Here is a 21,853-nt window from a genome sequence, read left to right on the forward strand (position 1 = left end):
AGGTATTGTCCAGCTGTGCATGGACGGAAACACGTACGGAGAAGCTAGAATGACAACCACTGGTAGTGATGAGAAAAATGATGAGAAAGATAATGACTAACATGCCACGGTTTTGCAGCAGGCAAAGTGAGAGGTGATTGATGTTAATCAGAGAGCTAACCATTTGGCACCCCCCAGGCATACTTTAGGGAGGGCAGGGGGCTAAAGCCCCCTCCATTCCTATGGGAACATTACTGGCTGTTTCCCTTCATCAGGGCGTGGGGGAAAATGCACAGTTTGCTGCATTCCTCTCTCTAGATGGGGAGTACAGGAGATTGTCAAACTTGGACCTGCTTCAGCTGGGAAACATGCACCCCTCCCCTAGCTGTGCCTGCTGGAGCTGCAGCAGCCATGGAGAGGTGCTTCTCATCTGGTCCCAAGCTGCGATGAAAGAGGACTCGGGTAGTCCTCTCTCTCTGTGGAAGCCTGCATACTGAAACCCTCATCCCCAGCCCCACCCCAGAGCAATGATTCAAATGAAACATGTACATTTACATTTTATTTTCCAAAAAAACAAAAATTAATTGAGTTAAGGACCCAAGCAACACCGGGTAAATCTTCTAGTACCTTTATAAAAGCAATCCCCATGGCTTAAGTTCTTTGTTTTACAGCAAAATCCTTTTGCTCTTATAAAAGAATCTTAATACCAAATTTTGCCACAAATTATTGTATTAATAATGTTAATTTAAAGACTTGAAAACACCAACTCTAATTTAATCTGCCTTTGTTTGGCACTGAATAATGATATTTCTAATTATTACATTTACATTTGATTGTGAAAAACCTGTATTTCCTAGACTTATACAATTAATGTTGGGTCTTGGGATCTGCATCCTGCCTGTAGCAAACTAATAACCTGGAGGAAGAAAATTCTTTAAAAGTACTGGAGTGTTTCACATGTAGCTGCATCAACAAAGGCTGTAGTATATCAACTGTTCCCTAACTTTAAACACATGCTTGCCAAATAATAAAGGACGTGAGCCTCAAAAGAGACAGCTATCTATTTAGAGATGTTGATGCTAGGTTAAGAGATTAGACAGGTACTAGACCTCTGAAGAATCAGGTGTACCATTTGTAAGGGGAACTGTAACACCACTATCCTGCTGTGATCCCCTCCATCAGTTAACGACAAGTGCAGCTCTGCTAATTAAAACCAGTGATGACACTTCCATGTTCTTCTCATGGCCCTTCAAATGAGTTGGATCTTGCTCATGGGCAAAGCTCCCATTGACTTTAGGTGGAGAAGGGCCCAACTGGGCCCAACTTTTCCCCTTGAACCATATTCTGTAATGATGCTATAAAGTAATAACCAGTCATAAAACTAACCACTTGGCACCCCCTGGAATCCTTTAGGGAGGGCCAGGGATTAACACCCCCCTCATTCATATGAGAACATTGTGTAGTATACTTTGGAGGCTGCAATCATAACAAACCGATCTTTGCATTCCATGTGGTTTTACTGCCAATTTTAATGGGACTAAACCCACGCTGGGTGTGCTGGAGACCTCACATAATTCTGCTTTGCTATAATAATAATTGCTTTATGACAGTGACCGAATACAGGACTCTGTTTTAATCAAGGGAGCTACTGTTTTAAATTTGGACATAATGGACAGTTACTGGGAGTATCATATGAATTATTTAAGTGTGTAGAGGCTGTTCTTTGTGTAAGAATCAAGCCTGCAAACCCTAATTCTCCTGGAACTAATGATGCCATTTCAGCATAGCCCAAACTATGGGGGGATATTGGCCATGGAGAGGCATCCAGTCTCGATATATGTGATGCTGAACTCCCTAGAGCAGAAGGAGGGCATTACCTCTACTACATCTCTTAATGGGGTACAGCTTATTCTCCTGCCATGCATACTGGGTCCATTCTGTAATGTCCTCCCCGCCTTCCCAGCACTTCCTATCCTTAGTGGGGCTCTGTGCATGCATGGTGGTGTAGGGAGAGAGCAGGCACTGTGACTCCTTCAGAGAAGGGACTATGACACCGCTTGGACCTTACACAGGCCACTGCCAAGAAGGATTCATCTTGCTCCTCCACCCCATTGTGCATCTATTTAAGGAGAAGGCAGAATCTAGCCCCTCAGTAATTCTTACCAATGTAAGTAGCTCCACTTGTTTTAATATAATTTAAATACTGAATCAACACCACAATTAAAAACAGAACGAAACAAACAACCCCCTCAACAAATTTAAAATTGGCCAAGAAGCCAGTTTGTCTATTAGATGAGTATGGCGATTTTCTCCACTGAGGTAAGAACCCATGCCTATAAGGGATCTTAATGCAGGTAATCAGCTGCCAGCAACAGTAATGGGAATTATGTTTTCTCTCAAGGAGAGAAAAGGCTGCTCAGATTGTGTTTGGCACGATTAACAATAAGCTAGAGTAGCAATGAAGCACAGAAAAGAGGTGTGCTGTATTTGTGATTCACAGGCAGAAACTACCCCTAAGAAGTAGGCAGCCCTGACAATTGCAAGCAAGTAAATTCTAAAAATATTTTTATAACATACAGTACAGCTTGAGTTCACAACTGTGTATATTTATTCTAGTCACTTTTGCTAAATAAAATTAAGCAAATATGTCAAAGTATATGTGAAAGTTGACTTTTAAAGGCTTCATACAGAAAGGTTCAATGGCCTGGTATACACAGACAAAATTAATGTTTGTTAACAAAATAAGTATTTTACTTTTGTTTTAATAATATAATTTAAATACTGAATCAACACCACAGTTAAAACCAGAACAAAACAAACAAACCCCCTCTACAAATTTAAAATTGGCCAAGAAGCCAGTTTGTCTATTAGATGAGTATGGCGGCATTTTTGTGAAAGCGATTTTGTCCAGAAGGTGCTAGCAAGTAAAGTCAATGACACACTAACAAAGGGAAATCCAGATAAGAGGGCTACAACTCCAGAGACGAATTAGAACAATTACCTAGAACCATATTCAAATTTGGCAGGAAGACTGCGTATGCATGGCTGTGTATATATATAACAGAAAGGCAGCGTTACTATTACATACATGAAGCTACAACCAGATGCCATTTCCATGCTCCAAGATTAAAAGTATTGTTAATAAAAGGGAGATGGAAACTAAAATGAGAAAGAAAAATCAAAGAGAACTTCAAAAGTCACCTCTTTCATGATTAATAGTCCTCAATAGCAAATGTTGCATGCACTACTTCCCACAAAAGCTAGACAAAGATGTTCCATTCCCAATATATATCCTTCATTTCTTTTCATGAAGAAAGGTTTGAGAAAGCAGATCGCTGGGAAGAAATACTACAAACTTCTAAATTAGTGAAAGAACTTCCGGCGTCACTAGTGTATTCTGGGTAGGAGGCACTGGAAGAGATTATGTTTTTCAGCCTCTGAAGTGCAATGATTAATAGCAAAAGAAGAAATGCTAAGAGACTGAGAAATATAGATACATAGACATAGACATTTGATAAGCGGCCCGATGAGGAATCCACTGAAGTTGACAGGGATGTGGGATATAGCTCCAGAAAAGTCCCATTTTCCATGTTTCCTACTAATCCAGATGAAGGATCAAGTTTTGACATTTTGTGTGTATGTTTTAAGGGAATAAATCTTGTAGTCAAAGGCAGTTTTAGAAGTGTAAAAAATGCTGTAACCTAGATGCTCTCATTTTTCCATCACAACATAGGTATAACTAGTCATCCTGTGATCAGAATTATTCTTCACTTCTCAAATCCACAGGTAATATAAAATGCTGTATCCTTCAGTCCTGAAAGAAAAGAAAAATAGAATTAATTTACTAGTAGACCATGTAGTTTAATTGCTCACCTGAGGCAATGTACTTGAAAAACAGGAAATTATTTTCCCATAAAGGTGACTTCAAGGACTTAGAAAAGAAGAAGAAGAAGAAATTAGTGTCTTTTGCTTTATGGGGATAGGAAGAAAATTCTGCACATAAATTTCCCACAGCTTTTACTAGAGATTAGCCTGATCCAAACAGCTCTGAATTTGCTGTGGGAGGAGGTCTTTGATTGCAAACCTAGATTCAGACTCAATTTTCTCTGTTGACTATATGCACATGAAGTCAAATGAACCACAGAATCCAAGCACCCTCAATTTTTTTCAGTGGAAGATGTTTCACAATGAAGACCCCGGCCATCTTTATTGATGCCATCTACAGTCATGTTTGCCAGTTTACCTCTGTGTGAGCCCTCACCATGAACTAAACTGGTAATATCCCAAATCTGTCAGAGGATGGCACTGGCCAAGTAAATGCTGTTTCATAATTTAGGGTGAAAATTTGTGCTTCCATATGAATTCCTTGCTATCAGGAAATCTTTACAAAATGCAGGTTTTGACCGTCTACTTGGCTTCCACTCTGGGGAAAAAAAATCAACCAATATAGAAGGGGTGGGGAACGTTAGCTCGTGGGGCATCTGGCTTGCCTGGATCTGGCCCCCGAAGCTCAGTATTGGGGAGCCTGCTTCAGCCCCTCTCCCCTGCTGCCCACCGTGGTCTGAAGCACAGAAAAATCTATAGGTCACCCATTGGATCTGGTGTGGGAGAGGAATGTGGAGAATGAATTTCGCCCTCTCAGTTGGGGGGTCACATCAGTGAGGGTTGGGTTGGGGTTTTTTTGGCTTCTCACTTGTGTGCGGCCCCCAACTGATTTTTCTGTGGGTCATCAGCCCCTAACCCAAAAAAGGTTCCTCACTCCTGCAACATAGTCTAAAACTGGGCTTAGAGGGGGACTTTTTCTTGTGAGCAAAATTTAAGCAAGACATGAAAACAATCCTAGTGTGTTCTTACTCCTGTTTCAAAGTGAGGTCAATCAAGGCACAACACAAAACTTTTAGTAGGTGGCAGGTTGACAGACATATAATATAAGGCAGACTAGTGTAGGATATATTTATATTCCAGCCTACCAGGAACTAAGACTTAGGTGTGTCTATGCAAACATTCAGGCTTTGTCTACACTGCAGGATTTTTGCACAGACGCTTTTTGTGGAAGCGATCTTCTGCAAAAACTTCTTGTGCAAAAGTGTGTCCACATCGTAAAAGCGATGTGCTTTCGTGCAAGAGAGTGTCCACACTACATGGACACTCTTGCGCAAGAAAGTTCCCTCCTCCCAGGTTTCCCCCTCCCCACTCCCACCCTTTCTCCTCCCCTCTCCCGCCACCTTTCCCCAGTTTCACCAGAGTTTCATCTCCCCCCCACCCCCGCCAGCTTTGTTAAATAAAGAGAGTTTGTGTTCATGAAAATACGTGTATTTTATTTGACATCAGGAAGCGGGGTTGGGGGGAGGGGTAAGTGGAAGGATGCGAGGAAGGAATGAGGCACAAGCCTCCAGTGGGGCAGACCAGGGAGGCTCTGAGTGCTCCTCAGGGTGGAAGCTCTCCCGCAGGGCCTCCTGGATACTGACAGCCCCCCGATGGACCTCCCAGATGGCAGCCTGCAGAAAGTGTATCCAGGCTCACAAGAAGCACCAGAGTGCCCAGGGGCAGCTCTGGCTCCATGTTGCAGAGTGATATGGTGTCCCAAGTGAGGGCAACCAGAGCACTCTGAGACACAAATGCTTTGCTGTCCCTTAGCGAGGCAGGCAAGCAAGCAGGGACACCTGGGAACTGGCGCTGTGTGTGTGTGTGTGTGTGTGTGTGTGTGTCCCTTTAAGCACAAGCCTCAGATAGCTTCAGGCAACAGCCACACAAAGACACTCCTGACCTGATGCCCTACTCCTGGCCTGGTTCTGTCCAGCCTTAAATCCGAATCAGTGACCACTCAGTGTGGATGCGGTATTTCGAATTAGCAAAACACTAATTTGAACTGCATTTTGTGTATAGCCGCATTAATTTGAATTAGCTTAATTCAAATTAACTATTTCAAATTAAGATAACTCGAATTAACACTGTAGTGTAGACATACCCTAAGATTGTGGGGGAAAGGTAGTGGCCTTCTCTTCCCCTACAAAGAGAACATCTGCACAGAACACAAGTTCCACACATCAAGCTGATGGAAGACAGGGTTCTCACCTATGAGGAACTTGCTTTGGACTTCATTTCATTTCAGCTTATGTATTTTTAGCCTTCATTCCCAGGCTTTGAGGAACACATTTTTATTTGGTAGAGAAGGATTTTTCCCTTGCTAAGATTTTCCTTAAACCTGTATTTATTAGGTTTATATCTGCACCTTTCTAATGCATCTGTGAGAAGTCTAAACTATCCATCTGGGAAAGTAAATGTTGCTGATTTTACAGGTGCTTTAAAACTTTGATATATCCAACCCTGCACAGGTGCATAAGAAAGGAGCATGAGCACAAGTGGCCCTTTCATTTTTGCACCTCTGAGAAAAGGCAGGCAGAACTGTAGTCTGTGTGGTCAGGGTTGAAAACTGTGAACTATTAATGTCACTGGCAGCTCTACAATACTCACAGAAACTAGGGAGGAACTTGGACCAAAGAGCCCAAGTTGCATGGTGTTAAAAGGTAAGACAGCAGTCATTTCCCCCTGACCTTCTGGAGGAACTGTACCCTATCTAGCTCTAAGCCTCTTTGCATATGTTCAATTCAGAATCAAGACATGAGTGAAAAAGGAAGTTTTGATGCAAGAAACTCTTTAGCCTTCATCTAACATCACCTTAAAGGACAAAGAGATTAACCAATAGTAAAATAAAACACAAAAACAAAACAGGTGTTCTTACTCCCCCAAAGTAAATTGAACTATCTGTTCCTGAAATAAGTATTTTTTTTATTACAGATGACATTGGCCATTTTGAAAGGCATTGCATTTCTAATGCAACCAATTATAGCTAAATATTGATATAATTATTAGGGCCTAATTCTGCCATTTTTACTTCCATTTAGTAGCATCTGACTTCATAGATAACCTGTGTGACTTTGTAACCCACACACCTAGGCTATGTCTACACTGGCGCGATCTTGTACCAGAGATATGCAAATGAGGCTAAGCGTGGAATATAGCCGAGCCTCATTTGCATCTCTAGTGAGCTGCCATTTTTGCAGAAGAGGCTCTTGTGCCAGAAGGAGCTGTCTACATTGCCCCTTCTTGCGCAAGAAAATCCCTCTTGTGCAATGCCGCTCCACTGATTAGTTTAAGTAATAACGGCATTGCGTAAGAGGGTTTTTCTTGCGCAAGAAGGGGCAGTGTAGATGCTCCTTCTGGTGCAAGAGCCTCTTCCGCAAAAATGGCAGCTCATTAGATATGCAAATGAGGCTCGGTGATATTCCACGCTTAGCCTCATTTGCATATCTCTGGTGCAAGATCGCACCAGTGTAGACATAGCCCTAGTGTGGTTCACTGTCCCGTGTAGTGGCACTTAGACCACTTACAGCGAGAAATAAGAACAAGGGAGCACTACAGCCTAAGCTGAGAGCCAGCTGACTTAATAGTGCAAGCTATTGAGGCGCCTACACTAAATTCTAGAGCTCCCAGGTTCAAATCTTCCTGGTGGTGGTTACACCTTCACTAACGCTACCTGCGGTGTAGGTTCTATGCAGTGTGAATATCAGATTCAGGTCCTTAAGCTGCTAATGTTGTCACTTTGTGGTCTTTTTTTCAATGTTACGCCAATGCTAAAGTATCTCACTATTTTTCCATTAAAGTGTTCCAACACTCTTGCACTCTACCTTCTAATTTTACCTTTAAAACTTACATTTCCTGTCAATTCTCCAAACTTAATTAAGTATCTGTTTTTTCACGAGGCTGACACTTTTCACTGCCCATGAGAAAAAGCAAGAAATTGTACTAATTATCTTCAAGAAAGTTGAGATAAGTTTCTACTAATGCTGTTTCTTCTCTGGCAGACCAATAAAAGCCAAAGGAGACACCTTTTGAGAAGACTAAAAATCTGACTTGCAGTCTCTATCTTAATTAGCATAAAGTTATCCATCCTGCTTTGCACTGTAAATTAAATTTAGGAGAAAATACTCTGAGCCATAAATATCCTAAGAATCCCAGAACAATTACTAAATTAAGCAGTAGATAATCTTTTAATAATACAATTCTGTTTTTGTAAATCTTGTTTTCCATACCAACACGCCATTGTGAGTGGGTGCATTCTAAGTGTCTACATAGATAAATAATAATTACACTGTAGCATGAAATCTTCCTTTGTTTTATTGCAGACACTTTTGCCAGTCTTAATTAGGTCTCCAAATGGCCTAAATTATGCCCACAAAATAATCAGATGTGCAAAATTGAATCTGCAAATTTGAGACACAAAAAAGGCCAGGTTTTGAAAATCTGACCCTGCTGGTACATACCTTCCAACTGATTCATAAAATATGTTGAAACAAGCAATTGATTTAACCCCAGTATTATTTACCCCAAGTAATAATATTTAATGTACCTATGAAATCAGTTACATTAGACTGAACAGGGAGAAATTCTTCTTTACTTTATTGGCACAATGTGAAGTAATGGAATAAAATGTACTGATTTCTTAGTCTGCAGTTACTTAAATGTTTTATGACTACATTATGTTTAAAAAGATAAGCATCACAGCGTACAGCAGATCAGCTGTTCATTAAATTTCTCTATAATAATCTAAGCTTGCGAACAGGACAGCAGGTATGGATGGTGATAGGTCTGCTGTTGTTACCTGTACGGCATGTGCCATGTTTGTCTTCCTCCCAGAAGAGAGAACGGATTTCATCTGCACTATGTGCAAGCTGGTCGCCATTTTGAAAGAAAAAATTAGAGGACTGGAGGCCCAAGTGTCGACCCTATGCTCGATCATAGAGGATGAAGACTGATTGGGCTGTTCCCTGTAGCCTCCCTCTAGCCTCTCTATGCAGGTTGGAGGGCCCATCACTACAGCTGTGTCCTCTGATGGGTTTGGCAGGACTGTGAGGCCTCCAGCAGGGGACCTTAAAGGGCTTGATACACCCCATCACTCAACTCTTAAATCAGTGTTTCTCGAAGTGGTCCACGGACCCAGTCTGAGAAAGCTGCTACAGGGCCCCTCCGGTTTGTTTACTTACTAGCTCCGCAGTCACGGAGTTTTGCGGCTCCAATTGGCTGTAGTTCCCTGTTTGCAGCCAAGGGGAGCCGCGGGAAGCAGTGGCCTGGGCCATGCTGCTTCCCACAGCTCCTTGGCTGCCAACAGCGAACTTCAGCCAATGGGAGCTGCAAAGCTCTGTGACTGCGGAGCTGGTAAGTAAACAAACCAGAGTGGCCCAGTAGCAGCTCTCTCAGACTGGGTCCGTGGACCACTTCGAGAAATACTGCCTTACATCAGTGCTAGCCTATTCCAGCAGGGGGAACCCTGACTGGGGAGATCAGGATGCTTTACAGCTTCTTCGTGATGCAAAAGCAGCCCAAGGGAACATAGCTGGCTCATGATAGGGCAACTGAAAGTGCTGAGCCTAAGAAGGGAAGTAGCCCAGGGAAACACAGTAGGTGGTAGTTAAAGGGAAGCAGCTGGTGGCTGCTACTTATATGGCCCCTGCTAGGTTGGGAACTGGAGTAGAGGGCAGGCTTGGGTCCCTCCCGTCACAGGCAGAGTGGCCTGAGCACTGAAAAAGGAGCTTAATCAAGCCCAGAGAATGGAGTTGACGATTCTGAAGAGAGTCATCATGGGCCACCGCAAGCAGAGCAAAGCTAAGGGTGTGGTGTGCTGGTACAGACAAACCCAGACAGCTGGAGCTATTTGATTAAACTGGCTACCCTACTGGTCTCAAGCTCGGGAAGTAACAAAAAGTACTTCCAGGCCCAGTGAACAATGAGCACAGTACAGCATTGAGGCCTTTGGTACAAGTATGCAAGTGATACCTGGAGGAAAAAATCTTGCCTAAATACAACGGTGAAAGTAACTTACAATTTCTTACAGGTACTGTCCTATTGCAACCTAGGTCTTTGCCAGCTCTTTAAATAGCTCCGTGCTGGCTTTTGCTGCAGCTCAGCCAGCTTCTTGCCAGAGCTGTACACCGGGGCGCAACCAGATTATTTTCACCTCTACCTAAACATCAGAGGCCAAATTCCTTCCTGGAATCATAGATATATAGTACTGACAGGGACCTCGACAGGCCAACTATTCCAGTATGCAGCTCTGAGGCAGGACTAAGTACTATCTAGACCATCCCTGACAGGTTTTTGTCTAACCTGTTCTTAAAAACCTCCAATTATGGAGATTCCACAATTTCTCTAGGTAAGTTTTCCCTGTGCTTAACCACCCGGACAGAAAGTTTTCCTAATGTTTAGCCTAAAATGTCATTGCTGCAATTTAAGCCCATTGCTTCCTGTCTTTTTCTCAGTGGTTCAGGAGAACAGTTTATCATGACTCTCTTTATAAGAACCTTTTACGTGCTTGAAGACTCTTATGTCCCCTCTCTGTCTTCTCTTCTACAGACCACACAAAAGCATTGTAAAAAAAATCTTCCCTCATAAGCAAGGCCCTCCCCAGATATTCATGCACAGGGCCCAGGCAAGCTCTCCTACCACAGGCCCTACCCCACCCCTTTCACAAGCCCTGCCCCTGAGCAACAGGGTCTGAGCCTGCCCCACTGAACCACCTTTGTGGTCCACTGCACCCCACTTCTCTGCAGAGGCAGGAAGCAAAGCACCCTGAGGCCAAGACATTCTGCTTCCCCCTGCTGTTGAGAAGCCAAGTGCAGTGAGCCAGAAGAGGATGGTGGAGGGACGCTCCAGCTCCTGCTACTCTGGTTAGTGCAATGGGGAGGGGGGCGACATCTCCTGCTGCTGTGCCAGTCCCCCGGCCCCAGATAATCCCATGGGTCCCACCCATAGTATGATTTGGGTGGCTGCCATAGGGCCCCCAAAAACAGTGGGGCATGGGGTTGCTGCCCAGAACTGTCCTATGGACAGGACAGGTCTGCACATCGGTCATGTTTTCTAGATGTTTCATCTTTTTTTCCCCCTCTCCTCTAGACATTCTCCAATTTGTCCTCATCTTTCCTGAAATGTTGCACAAAGTACTGGATATGATACTCCAGTTGAGGCCTTATCTGTGCTGAATACAGCAGAATTATGTCTCAAGTCTTGCTTTCAACACTCCTGGTAATACATCCCAAAATTATTATAGCTATTTTTTGTTACACTATTGACTCATACTTATTTTACGATCCACTACAACCCCCAAATCTTTTTCTGTAGTATTCCTCCTAGCCAGTCATCTTCCATTTTGCATTTGTGCAATTGATTATTCCTTCCAAATTGTAGTACTTTGCATTTGCATTTATTGAATTTCATCATATTTAATTCAGACCATTTCTCCAGTTTGTCAATGTTATTTTGAATTCTATATGTGTCCTCCAAAGCATTTACAACATCTCCTGGCTTGATAATATGAAAACTTTACATGTGTATACTCTATGCCATTATCCAAATTATTTATTTATGAAGATATGAATAGAACTGACCCCTGGACAGAGCCCTGCAGGATCCCATTTGATACGCCCTTTCAGATTAAGTTTGAACTGCTGAAAACTACTCGCTGAGTATGGTTTTCCAGCCAGTTATGCACTCACCTTATAGTAGGTTTGCTTAGGCCATATTTCTCTGATTTGTTTATGAGGTCATCAAAAGCCTTACTAACTTCGAGATATATGACATTCACTGCTTCTCTCCTATCACAAGGCTTGTTACCCTGTCAAAGAAGGATGTTAGGTTGGTTTGATATAGTTTGCTCTTGACAAATCCATGTTCACTATTACTTATCACCTTATTTTCTTCTGCATGCTTACAAATAGATATTGAAGCAAATAATAAAACAATCCATCTTGGTACCAAGGTTAAGATGACTTTTCCATAATTTCCTGGGTTGTCTTTATTCCACTTTTTACAGATAGGCATTATATTTGCCCTTTTCCAGTCCTTTTGTATGTCTCCCATTCTCCATGAGTTTTCAAAGATAATCACTAATGGCTCAGAGATCTTTCCAGACAATTCCTTAAGAAGTCTAAGATATTTTCTCAGCCAAGTTGGATGTTTTCAAGTCAGCAGGGCCGAAGTAATTCTTAATTTGTTCTTTTCCTATTTGAACCTCAGATCCTACTCTGTTTATACTTATGTTCAGTATGTTAGTCATCTAATCACTGCACACTTGGTGAAAACTGAAACAATCAAGTGGTTTTGGATTAAGGTAGGGATGAATTTAAAGTTCAGCATCTAGACTACAAAAATTTAAAAGTGGGGTAACTCCATGAGTGGACACTTATTCCAGAATAAAAGTGTCCCATTAGAGTTATTCCTTAAGGCTGTGTCTACACTGCACCCCTTTTCTGGAAAAGAGATGCAGATTAGACACTTCGGAATTACAAATCCGCGGGGGATTTAAATATCCCCCGCAGCATTTGCATTTACATGGCTGCCGCTTTTTTCCGGCTTGGGGATAAGCCAGAGAAAAGCGCCAGTCTAGATGCGATTCTCCGGAAAATAAGCCCTTTTCCGGAGGATTTTTTATTCCTACTTTTGAACTGACAGTAAAACAGTTTAGTAAACAACTCTGCTGATGATGCAAAAAAGCAAAAGAATGTATCTCCACTCTTTGTTTTGGCTCTTCAGTTCTAATAGGCATAAATACAATAAACTCTTATTGACCCCAGATACCACACCAGGAGACTGTCTGTTGGATATGTTTGTGCCAGTCTTGTATGGTCACTTTTCAGAGTAGACTTGCTCTTTGAATTTTATTTCCTGTCAGCTATTACTCTTCAATTCCTCTCTAAAGGTACATCTACACAGCACTGTTATTTCAGAATAACTGACGTTTCAAAATAACAAAATGCACATAATGCCAAAATACTGTCCAGCCAGAGGACTTCTTACTCTGACTCCTATAACCCTCATTTTACGAGGATTAAGGGAAGTTGGAGGAAGAGTACTCTATTTCAAAATAAGTGCTGTGTAGATGCGCTGAATTTCGAAATAAGCTATTTCGACTTAAGCTACACAATTAGTGTAGCTCAAGTTGCATATCTTATTTCAAGATTAGCTCTTCTATGTAGATGTACCCTAAGGCTACGTCTACACTGGCATGATTTTCCGAAAATGCTTTTAACGGAAAACTTTTCCATTAAAAGCATTTTTGGAAAAGCGCGTCTAGATTGGCAGGATGCTTTTCCGCAAAAGCACTTTTTGCGGAAAAGCGTCCTTGGCCAATCTAGATGCGCTTTTCCACAAAAAAGCCCCGATCGCCATTTTCGCGATCGGGGTTTTTTTGCAGAAAAACAGTACTGTGCTGTCTTCACTGGCCCTTTTGTGCAAAAGTCTTTCGGAAAAAGACTTTTGCCCGAACGGGAGCAGCATAGTATTTCCGGAAAAGCACTGATGATTTTACATGAGATCGTCAGTGCTTTTCCGGAAATTCAAGCAGCCAGTGTAGACAGCTGGCAAGTTTTTCCAGAAAAGCTGCTGATTTTCCGGAAAAACTTGCCAGTCTAGACACAGCCTAAGTGTAATTCTTCACAGACTAAAACTGACTAAAATTATTTTAATTTATTGCATCTTTATATCTTTCCCTGAATGGCACTTTGCTTAAAAGCTATTTCTTGAAAAGATTGCAATGGGCGGTTTTCATCAGCGCAGACAACATCAATTAATACACTATCCTGACACCTGAATATGTTTAACGTTTTCATTAAAAGTTGAGCAGTATGTAAGTCAGGAGTGGTCCCCGGCTGCAGGCTGAAGTGGGTTACAAATGATTGCTGCAATCTCAATATAACATACAGTAAACAGGGTACTTTTTCTGATAACCTTGGTTACACAGTATTATAAATCTGTTACTATGAAGTTGCATCTCTCTCCATATCTTCATTCAACCACTTTCTTTCATTGCCTGGTCTCAGTGAAAATTCAATTGAATAGATCTTCTTCAGAGTTGCTGGACTCTACAAATAGCTGAAGAAGCTGAGGAGTGGGGAGCCAAGATAAGGCTGGGATATTCATTTTCTTCTGAGTGTACCTGTCACAGACCTCACAAGTTTTTTCAGGTATGGTACCTTGATTTCTTGTTTCTTTATGACCTATTGGGACTCTGAGTTGAGAGATATTTTAGCTATCATAGAGGTTTGCAAGTGCTCATGAAGAGTGCCAGTTTTACATCCCTGAAAACTGAAATGTTTTGAGACCTTGCTACACTAGTATTTTTGTTACAATCTCCCACCAACTTTTTTTCTCTGGTATTTGTATATCTCTCATCACCATCCTGTATAAACAATTCACAAACATATTTTTTTAAATGTGTTTATTTTTACAACAGCCTCTTGAAACAGGGAAATACAAAGATTGCTCATTTGACAAATGGTACAAAATGATTTAATGACTTATTCAAGGCCACGGGAGGGCTGTGGTGGAACAGGGAATTGAACCCGATCTGCATGCAGTGTTCAAGATGTGGGCATACCATGACTTTATATGGAGGCAATATGGCATTTTGTCTTATCTAGTCCTTTTCTAATGATTCCCAATAGATTGCCTTTGCACATTGAGCAGTTGTTTTCAGAGAACTATCCACAATGATTCCAAGATCTCTTTCTTGAATGGTAACAGGTATTTTAGTTCCTATTATGTTGTATACTATATTATATAGTTGGGACTATATTTTGCATAGAGGTTTCTGAATAGAGGACTCCTTTAACCTAAAAAAGTGTTCAACAAACTTGACATACAGGAGGGATGCCTTCAACACTTGAGTGCAACCAACATTATTATGGTGGAAGGTTATAGAATCATAGAATCATGGAATAATAGGACTGGAAGGGACCTCGAGAGGTCATCGAGTCCAGCCCCCCGCCCTCAAGGCAGGACCAAGCTCCGTCTACACCATCCCTGACTGATGTCTATCTAACCTGTTCTTAAATATCTCCAGAGAGGGAGATTCCACCACCTCCCTTGGCAATTTATTCCAATATTTGACCACCCTGACAGTTAGGAATTTTTTCCTAATGTCCAATCTAAACCTCCCCTGCTGCACTTTAAGCCCATTACTCCTTGTCCTGTCCTCAGAAACCAAGAGGAACAAATTTTCTCCTTCCTCCTTGTGACACCCTTTTAGATATTTGAAAACCGCTATCATGTCCCCCCTTAATCTTCTTTTTTCCAAACTAAACAAGCCCAGTTCATGAAGCCTGGCTTCATAGGTCATGTTCTCTAAACCTTTAATCATTGTTGTCGCTCTTCTCTGTACCCTTTCCAATTTCTCCACATCTTTCTTGAAATGTGGCGCCCAGAACTGGACACAGTACTCCAGCTGAGGCCTAACTAGTGCAGAGTAGAGCGGCAGAATGACTTCACGAGTTTTATTTACAACACACCTGTTGATACAACCTAGAATCATATTTGCTTTTTTTGCAACAGCATCACACTGTTGACTCATATTCAACTTGTGGTCCACTATGACCCCTAGATTCCTTTCCGCCATGCTCCTTCCTAGACAGTCGCTTCCCATCTTGTATGTATGGAACTGATTGTTCCTTCCTAAGTGGAGCACTTTGCATTTCTCTTTATTAAACCTCATCCTGTTTACCTCTGACCATTTCTCTAACTTGCTAAGGTCATTTTTAATTATGTCCCTATCCTCCAAAGAAGTTGCAACCCCACCCAGTTTGGTATCATCTGCAAACTTAATAAGCGTACTCTCTATCCCAATATCTACATCATTGATGAAGATATTGAACAGTACGGGTCCCAAAACAGACCCTTGAGGAACTCCATTTGTTATCCCTTTCCAGCAGGATTTAGAATCATAGAATCATAGAATAATAGGACTGGAAGGGACCTCAAGAGGTCATCGAGTCCAGCCCCCCGCCCTCAAGGCAGGACCAAGCTCCACCTACACCATCCCTGACAGATGTCTATCTAACCTGTTCTTAAATATCTCCAGAGAGGGAGATTCCACCACCTCCCTTGGCAATTTATTCCAATATTTGACCACCCTGACAGTTAGGAATTTTTTCCTAATGTCCAATCTAAACCTCCCCTGCTGCACTTTAAGCCCATTACTCCTTGTCCTGTCCTCAGAAACCAAGAGGAACAAATTTTCTCCTTCCTCCTTGTGACACCCTTTTAGATATTTGAAAACCGCTATCATGTCCCCCCTTAATCTTCTTTTTTCCAAACTAAACAAGCCCAGTTCATGAAGCCTGGCTTCATAGGTCATGTTCTCTAGACCTTTAATCATTCTTGTCGCTCTTCTCTGTACCCTTTCCAATTTCTCCACATCTTTCTTGAAATGTGGCGCCCAGAACTGGACACAGTACTCCAGCTGAGGCCTAACTAGTGCAGAGTAGAGCGGCAGAATGACTTCACGAGTTTTGCTTACAACACACCTGTTGATACAACCTAGAATCATATTTGCTTTTTTGGCAACAGCATCACACTATTGACTCATATTCAACTTGTGGTCCACTATGACCCCTAGATCCCTTTCTGCCATGCTCCTTCCTAGACAGTCGCTTCCCATCTTGTATGTATGGAACTGATTGTTCCTTCCTAAGTGGAGCACTTTGCATTTCTCTTTATTAAACCTCATCCTGTTTACCTCTGACCATTTCTCTAACTTGCTAAGGTCATTTTGAATTATGTCCCTATCCTCCAAAGAAGTCGCAACCCCACCCAGTTTGGTATCATCCGCAAACTTAATAAGCGTACTCTCTATCCCAATATCTACATCATTGATGAAGATATTGAACAGTACGGGTCCCAAAACAGACCCTTGAGGAACTCCACTTGTTATCCCTTTCCAGCAGGATTTAGAACCGTTAACAACAACTCTCTGACTACGGTTATCCAGCCAATTATGCACCCACCTTAATGTGTCCCTATCTAAGTTATATTTGCCTAGTTTATCAATAAGAATATCATGCGAGACCGTATCAAATGCCTTACTAAAGTCTAGGTATATGACATCCACCTCTTTGTAGCTTTTAAGTTGCACTCAACCAAGCTATAGCTCAGAAGGGAGATGCAAGATCACTTTTTCTAACTGAAGCTATAGGGTAATTAACTGGAGCAACTGAGACAGAATATAACTAATCAGCTAGCATTTGTCCGGAATTTCACAGTTAGTACTCCCTGTACTTGCTGTACATACGGCCATCAGCAATTAAAAGACCAAATTAGGAGGATCTTGTTTTTACATTAATCTGAAAGATTAATCTTCCCACAGCACAGAGTCCTGTAACACTGTGCTGGGGCATAGGATCAGTTAAATACTGTCTCATTGGGAAGAGTGCCACTTAATGAATCACCAAATCTATTGTCTGTCTCAACTAGTTATTTCCTTAGCAGTTTCCCATTAAAGTCCTATCTAGGCATGGCACTTGTTAGTTTATGAAATATCAAGATAGGAATCCGAGATGGTTTGCCTACTGGTTAAATTGGGCAGTATTTGTGTAAGAGAAAATGTGTTTGCTTTTTCTTTTCGGCTTCGAAAAAGGACACTTAACTTGCCTCACAGTCTGTATTTTTACCCTCTAACATACATTTAAAGAGTCAGATTCTCCACTGCTCTGCATGTGAGATAGTCAGTTACACCAATGCAGAGTGTGTGAAAATTGTTACCATTCTGACCAACTGCACTCTACTCAGAGGTTCACACCTTTTTTTGGTGGCTTCAGAGTGTTGGCACCAACTCTTGCTTAAAAATTAAACTTAAAGAAAAACAAATATGCACACATACATGTCCAAGTCATTGTAATATATTTATATAGGTTTTTTTTTTACATATTCAATAATCAAAATAATGTACCGTTGTCTCTATTCTTTACTGAACCTAAACTGAATATTCAGGGGGTAGCCAAGTTAATCTGTACAGGATAAACTTAAAACAACAAATGGTCTGGTAGCACTTTATAGACTAACAAAACATGTAGATGGTATCATGAGCTTTCGTGGGCACCGCCCACTTCTTCAGATGTCCGGAGTGTTGTAAGTCCAGAACCAACACTTCTGGACTTCCAATACTCTGGTCATCTGAAGAAGTGGGCTTTGCCCACAAAATCTCATGACACCATCTACATGTTCTGTTAGTCTATAAAGTGCTACCAGACCATTTGTTGTTTTTTAAGTTTATCCTAAACTGAATAAAAACACAAATAAGTTGCTTTGCACTTCCTTGTTTTTTGTTGTTGTCTTTTTATTTTGACTTGCTAGTTAGTAAGTTTGCTGCTGCAAAAATTAATATTTGTATGTTAATGTCACGTTTCACAGCCTCCCAGATAGCTACTAAGTCTGCTATAAAAATTGACATTAACAAACATACCCAAACATTGCGTTTTACAGCAGAATTACTCAGCCCCAGCAAGCCCAAGTACAAAGTAAGCCCTGGATGAGGAGGTGAGTAGGAAGCAAGGGCATTTGGAGGGGGAGAGAGGGTGAAGCCAGGGTTGGAGCCAGAAGCCCCATAGTTGGAGCCTGCTGCCTGCCACCCCAGGATTCAAGTCAGACCCCACTGCCTCTGGGAAGGTAGAGGACTCACTGACTACCTGCTCCTCCAGTATTTGTGTCTCCGGATGAGGGCAGAACCCAGCTCCTGCTGAGACCCTTAGGGCAAGGGCCACTGATTTGCCCCCCCACCCCATCACCACTCAGGAAGCTGTGGCCACAAGGAAAGCCCCTGGTGGCTGCATTTGAGGCACACTGCCTTACACACACTTTGCACAATAGCTATACAAGGTGTGGGGCAACTTGGGATCAGGACCAACCTTTGTAACATTTAGCTGTTTTCTTAGGAAGGGGAGAAAGAGAAAGTAAAGAAAAGGAACAAATTACTTATTAGCAGAAAGGCGCAAACTCTAGAAGTGAGATGCCAAATGGCCATTTAAATCACAGCTGTAGCTAGTTGTCTCAGCCAGATTTAAAGGGACAACTACCAGGAGGAGGGCATGCTGGGAAAAAAATAGCTCTTATACATTTAAAAATTTAGCAATGACCAGATGATTAGAGTGAAGGTAATTATGCGGGAAACAGGGAGAATTTCTAAGGCAACTCTGCCTCGGGCTTCCTGTAGTCAGCCGCTGGTCAGTTTCAGCAGCGGCTGAATCTGGATGCCAGTTCCGACTTACATACAGATTCAACTTAAGAACAAACCTACAGTCCCTATCTTGTACGTAACCCGGGGACTGCCTGTAATCTGTGCATCTGTTCTGGATATTATGGTGTCTCTTGTCCTCAGCCTCCTCTCGCTCGCTGCCACAGCTGGTGCCTTACTCCCCACCTGACTGCCACCGCATCCATCTCCAGAGGTGTGTGATTAATGCTCATTATAAAAAAAAGTGTTAATTTGGTGTGAGTTAGTTGAATGCATTAATTCTGATTAACTGACAGTCCTAATAATAATTTGACATTTGTAAGTTGCACTTTCATGATAAAGAGATTGCACTGCAGTACTTGTATGAGGTGAACAGAAAAATATTATTTCATTTATCTTTTTATAGTGAAAATATTTGTAATAAAAATCTATCTATATATTTTAGAAATGTCTGTTTGCCTGTCCGTATGTGAGTCTATTTGTCTGTAAGAGCTAGACCACCAAATTTTGTATGGAACTTCCTCTTCTGCTAACTTAAACCAAGGTCAGGGTTTGGTTGTGCTAAGAAAACAGGAAGTGCCAGGAATGGGACTGTCTTCCATAATATGGAAAGGAAGGGACACACACAGAAAGGACACAATACTGAGAGTGGCCACTGGGGCCAGCGAGCCCACAGGGCAGAACTATACTGCAGAGATACCCCTGGGGACAGCTGTACCACCAAGAGAGTGACCAGCAGGCCTGGGGCTCTGCTATCTTGCCTGCCACCAGACCAGGGAACTAGCCTCTCTGCCTTAGAATCATAGAATACTAGGATTGGAAGGAACCTCAAGAGGTCATCGAGTTCAGTCCCCTGCCCTCATGGCAGGACCAAATACTGTCTAGACCATCCCTGATAGACATTTATCTAACCTACTCTTAAATATCTCCAGAGATGGGGATTCCACAACCTCCCTGGGCAATTTATTCCAATGTTTAACTACCCTGACAGTTAGGAACTTTTTCCTAATGTCCAACCTAAACCTCCCTTGCTGCAGTTTAAGCCAAGTTTACTTCTTGTCCTATCCTCAGAGGCCAAGATGAACAAGTTTTCTCCCTCCTCCTTATGACACCCTTTTAGATACCTGAAAACTGCTATCATGTCCCCCCTCAATCTTCTCTTTTCTAAACTAAACAAACCCAGTTCTTTCAGCCTTTCTTCATAGGTCATGTTTTGCCTTGAATCCTTTCCTCCACGCCCTTGGCCACAGCACCAGGTGTGTGGGTGGGTGGGGAATTCTTTGGTGGCCAGGGAGTATGGGGGGGAGGGGAAACAGAAGACCTGGGGGCGGAGGTGAGAAAAGTTGCTGCTGGCTGGGGGGAGGGAGAAAGCCCAGCCACATGGGGCCCTCACCCTGAGTTCCTCCTGACCCCCAACTCTCAGTCTTGCATCACCCATTCCCACAATCCTACCTCCCCCACATGCCCAATCCCACAGTCCGGACTTCTGCACACACACATACCCCACACACACATCTGCCCTGAAGGACTTGGACAACACTGGGTAAATTGTCTAGTAATAGTATAAAGTGGGCAATGTACACTTTGTATTCTGTGTTGTAACTGAAATCAATATATTTGAAAATGTAGGAAAACATCCAAAATATTGATGCTACATTTAAATTATATTCTATTATCGTTTAACAGTGTGATTAAAACTGGGATTAATTAATCTAGTTAATTTGTCTTGCATTAATCGCTTGTGTTAACTGTGATTAACTGACAGCCCCATAAAAATCCTTTTTAGTTTGTGTTTTACCATTATGCCATCACATAACCCTTCTCCTCATCCCTCCTAGGAGGGAATGAATGAGGAGCAGTGACAGCTTGTTTTTCTGTAGATTCTAATCTCAGGTGGACTGGCATTATTGGAGCAGATAAATAAATACTAATAAGAACAATTAAAATAAATACTAATAAGAACAATTCCTAGGCACTACCGCAATATCAATAGTACCTACAAGCCTCTCTGCTACAGTAGGCACTGTACAAAAACACACAACAAAAAGGCAGTCCCTGTTCCAAAGAGTTTACAATTTGTTTTGCTTGCCTGAAAAGCCCCAACAGTAAGTACAAGGTCTGCACAAGGGCAGCAGCAGATTTTGTGTAGCCCTGCACATCACACATCTAAGATTAGAATATGGCCCACATGCTGTGGTCAATAATGCTAATTTAGTTGGCTGTACATAAGGAAACAGTTCTAGACTATGTAGATTAAAACACATAATGCCTCCTTTTAAAATGAACCTCCGCAAAAGGAATAAAATAGACCCACATAACTGTTATAGATCTCAAATTGCTACTCTTTCAGCAGATTTGGTGTGAATGACTCTACAGAAATAATTCTCTAGGGATACATTTTAATGCATTGGTATGTTGCTATTATCCCTTCTGTTTCTGTAATACTTATGGCTTAAGCCTATCCAAAGTCAATAAAGAAAATTATCTAGTGCTACCAAAACTGCTAAGTGCATTGTTGAAATCCAAATCTTTTGATTACATGATTTATTGCACTTTGCCACCTAAAGCATCAAGAGACTGTGCTGGAACCTCTCCCCATTCTGGAACTAAGGCTTTGTCTACACTATGCACTACACTATACTTTTAACGACATGGCTGTGTCACTACAGCCATGTCACTAGAAGCTGGACTAGTTGCTCCTGTTTGTCAAATCTTCCGGACAAAATATTTCCACCCTCCCCCCACAATAAACAGGGTTAGTTTTCTTGGTAGGACAGTACTCCTGCTGACAACCCACTGTTCTCACTGGCACTTGCTACA

The 21,853-nt window shown here is 42.0% G+C and overlaps 1 protein-coding gene across 4 annotated transcripts in view; it reads right to left on the bottom strand.

The window, feature by feature from the left end:
* Positions 1-525: 525 nt before the first annotated feature.
* SERTM1 (serine rich and transmembrane domain containing 1) overlaps positions 526-21,853 on the bottom strand; it is a 31,475-nt gene continuing 10,147 nt past the window's right edge. For 2 of the 4 annotated variants that reach the window (XM_075919161.1, XM_075919162.1), the window contains 2 exons: positions 11,529-11,647; positions 526-3,793 (listed from right to left, as the gene is read on the bottom strand). In XM_075919161.1, the coding sequence (XP_075775276.1) occupies positions 3,285-3,608 (324 nt within the window). In that variant the 5' untranslated portion in view covers positions 3,609-3,793; positions 11,529-11,647 and the 3' untranslated portion in view covers positions 526-3,284. The remainder of the gene's footprint in view (positions 3,794-11,528; positions 11,648-21,853) is intronic. The other 2 variants (XM_075919160.1, XM_075919163.1) reach the window with 1 other exon arrangement.

Source organism: Pelodiscus sinensis, chromosome 1 (genome assembly GCF_049634645.1).
Source record: "Pelodiscus sinensis isolate JC-2024 chromosome 1, ASM4963464v1, whole genome shotgun sequence".
Taxonomy (NCBI): Eukaryota; Metazoa; Chordata; order Testudines; family Trionychidae; genus Pelodiscus; species Pelodiscus sinensis.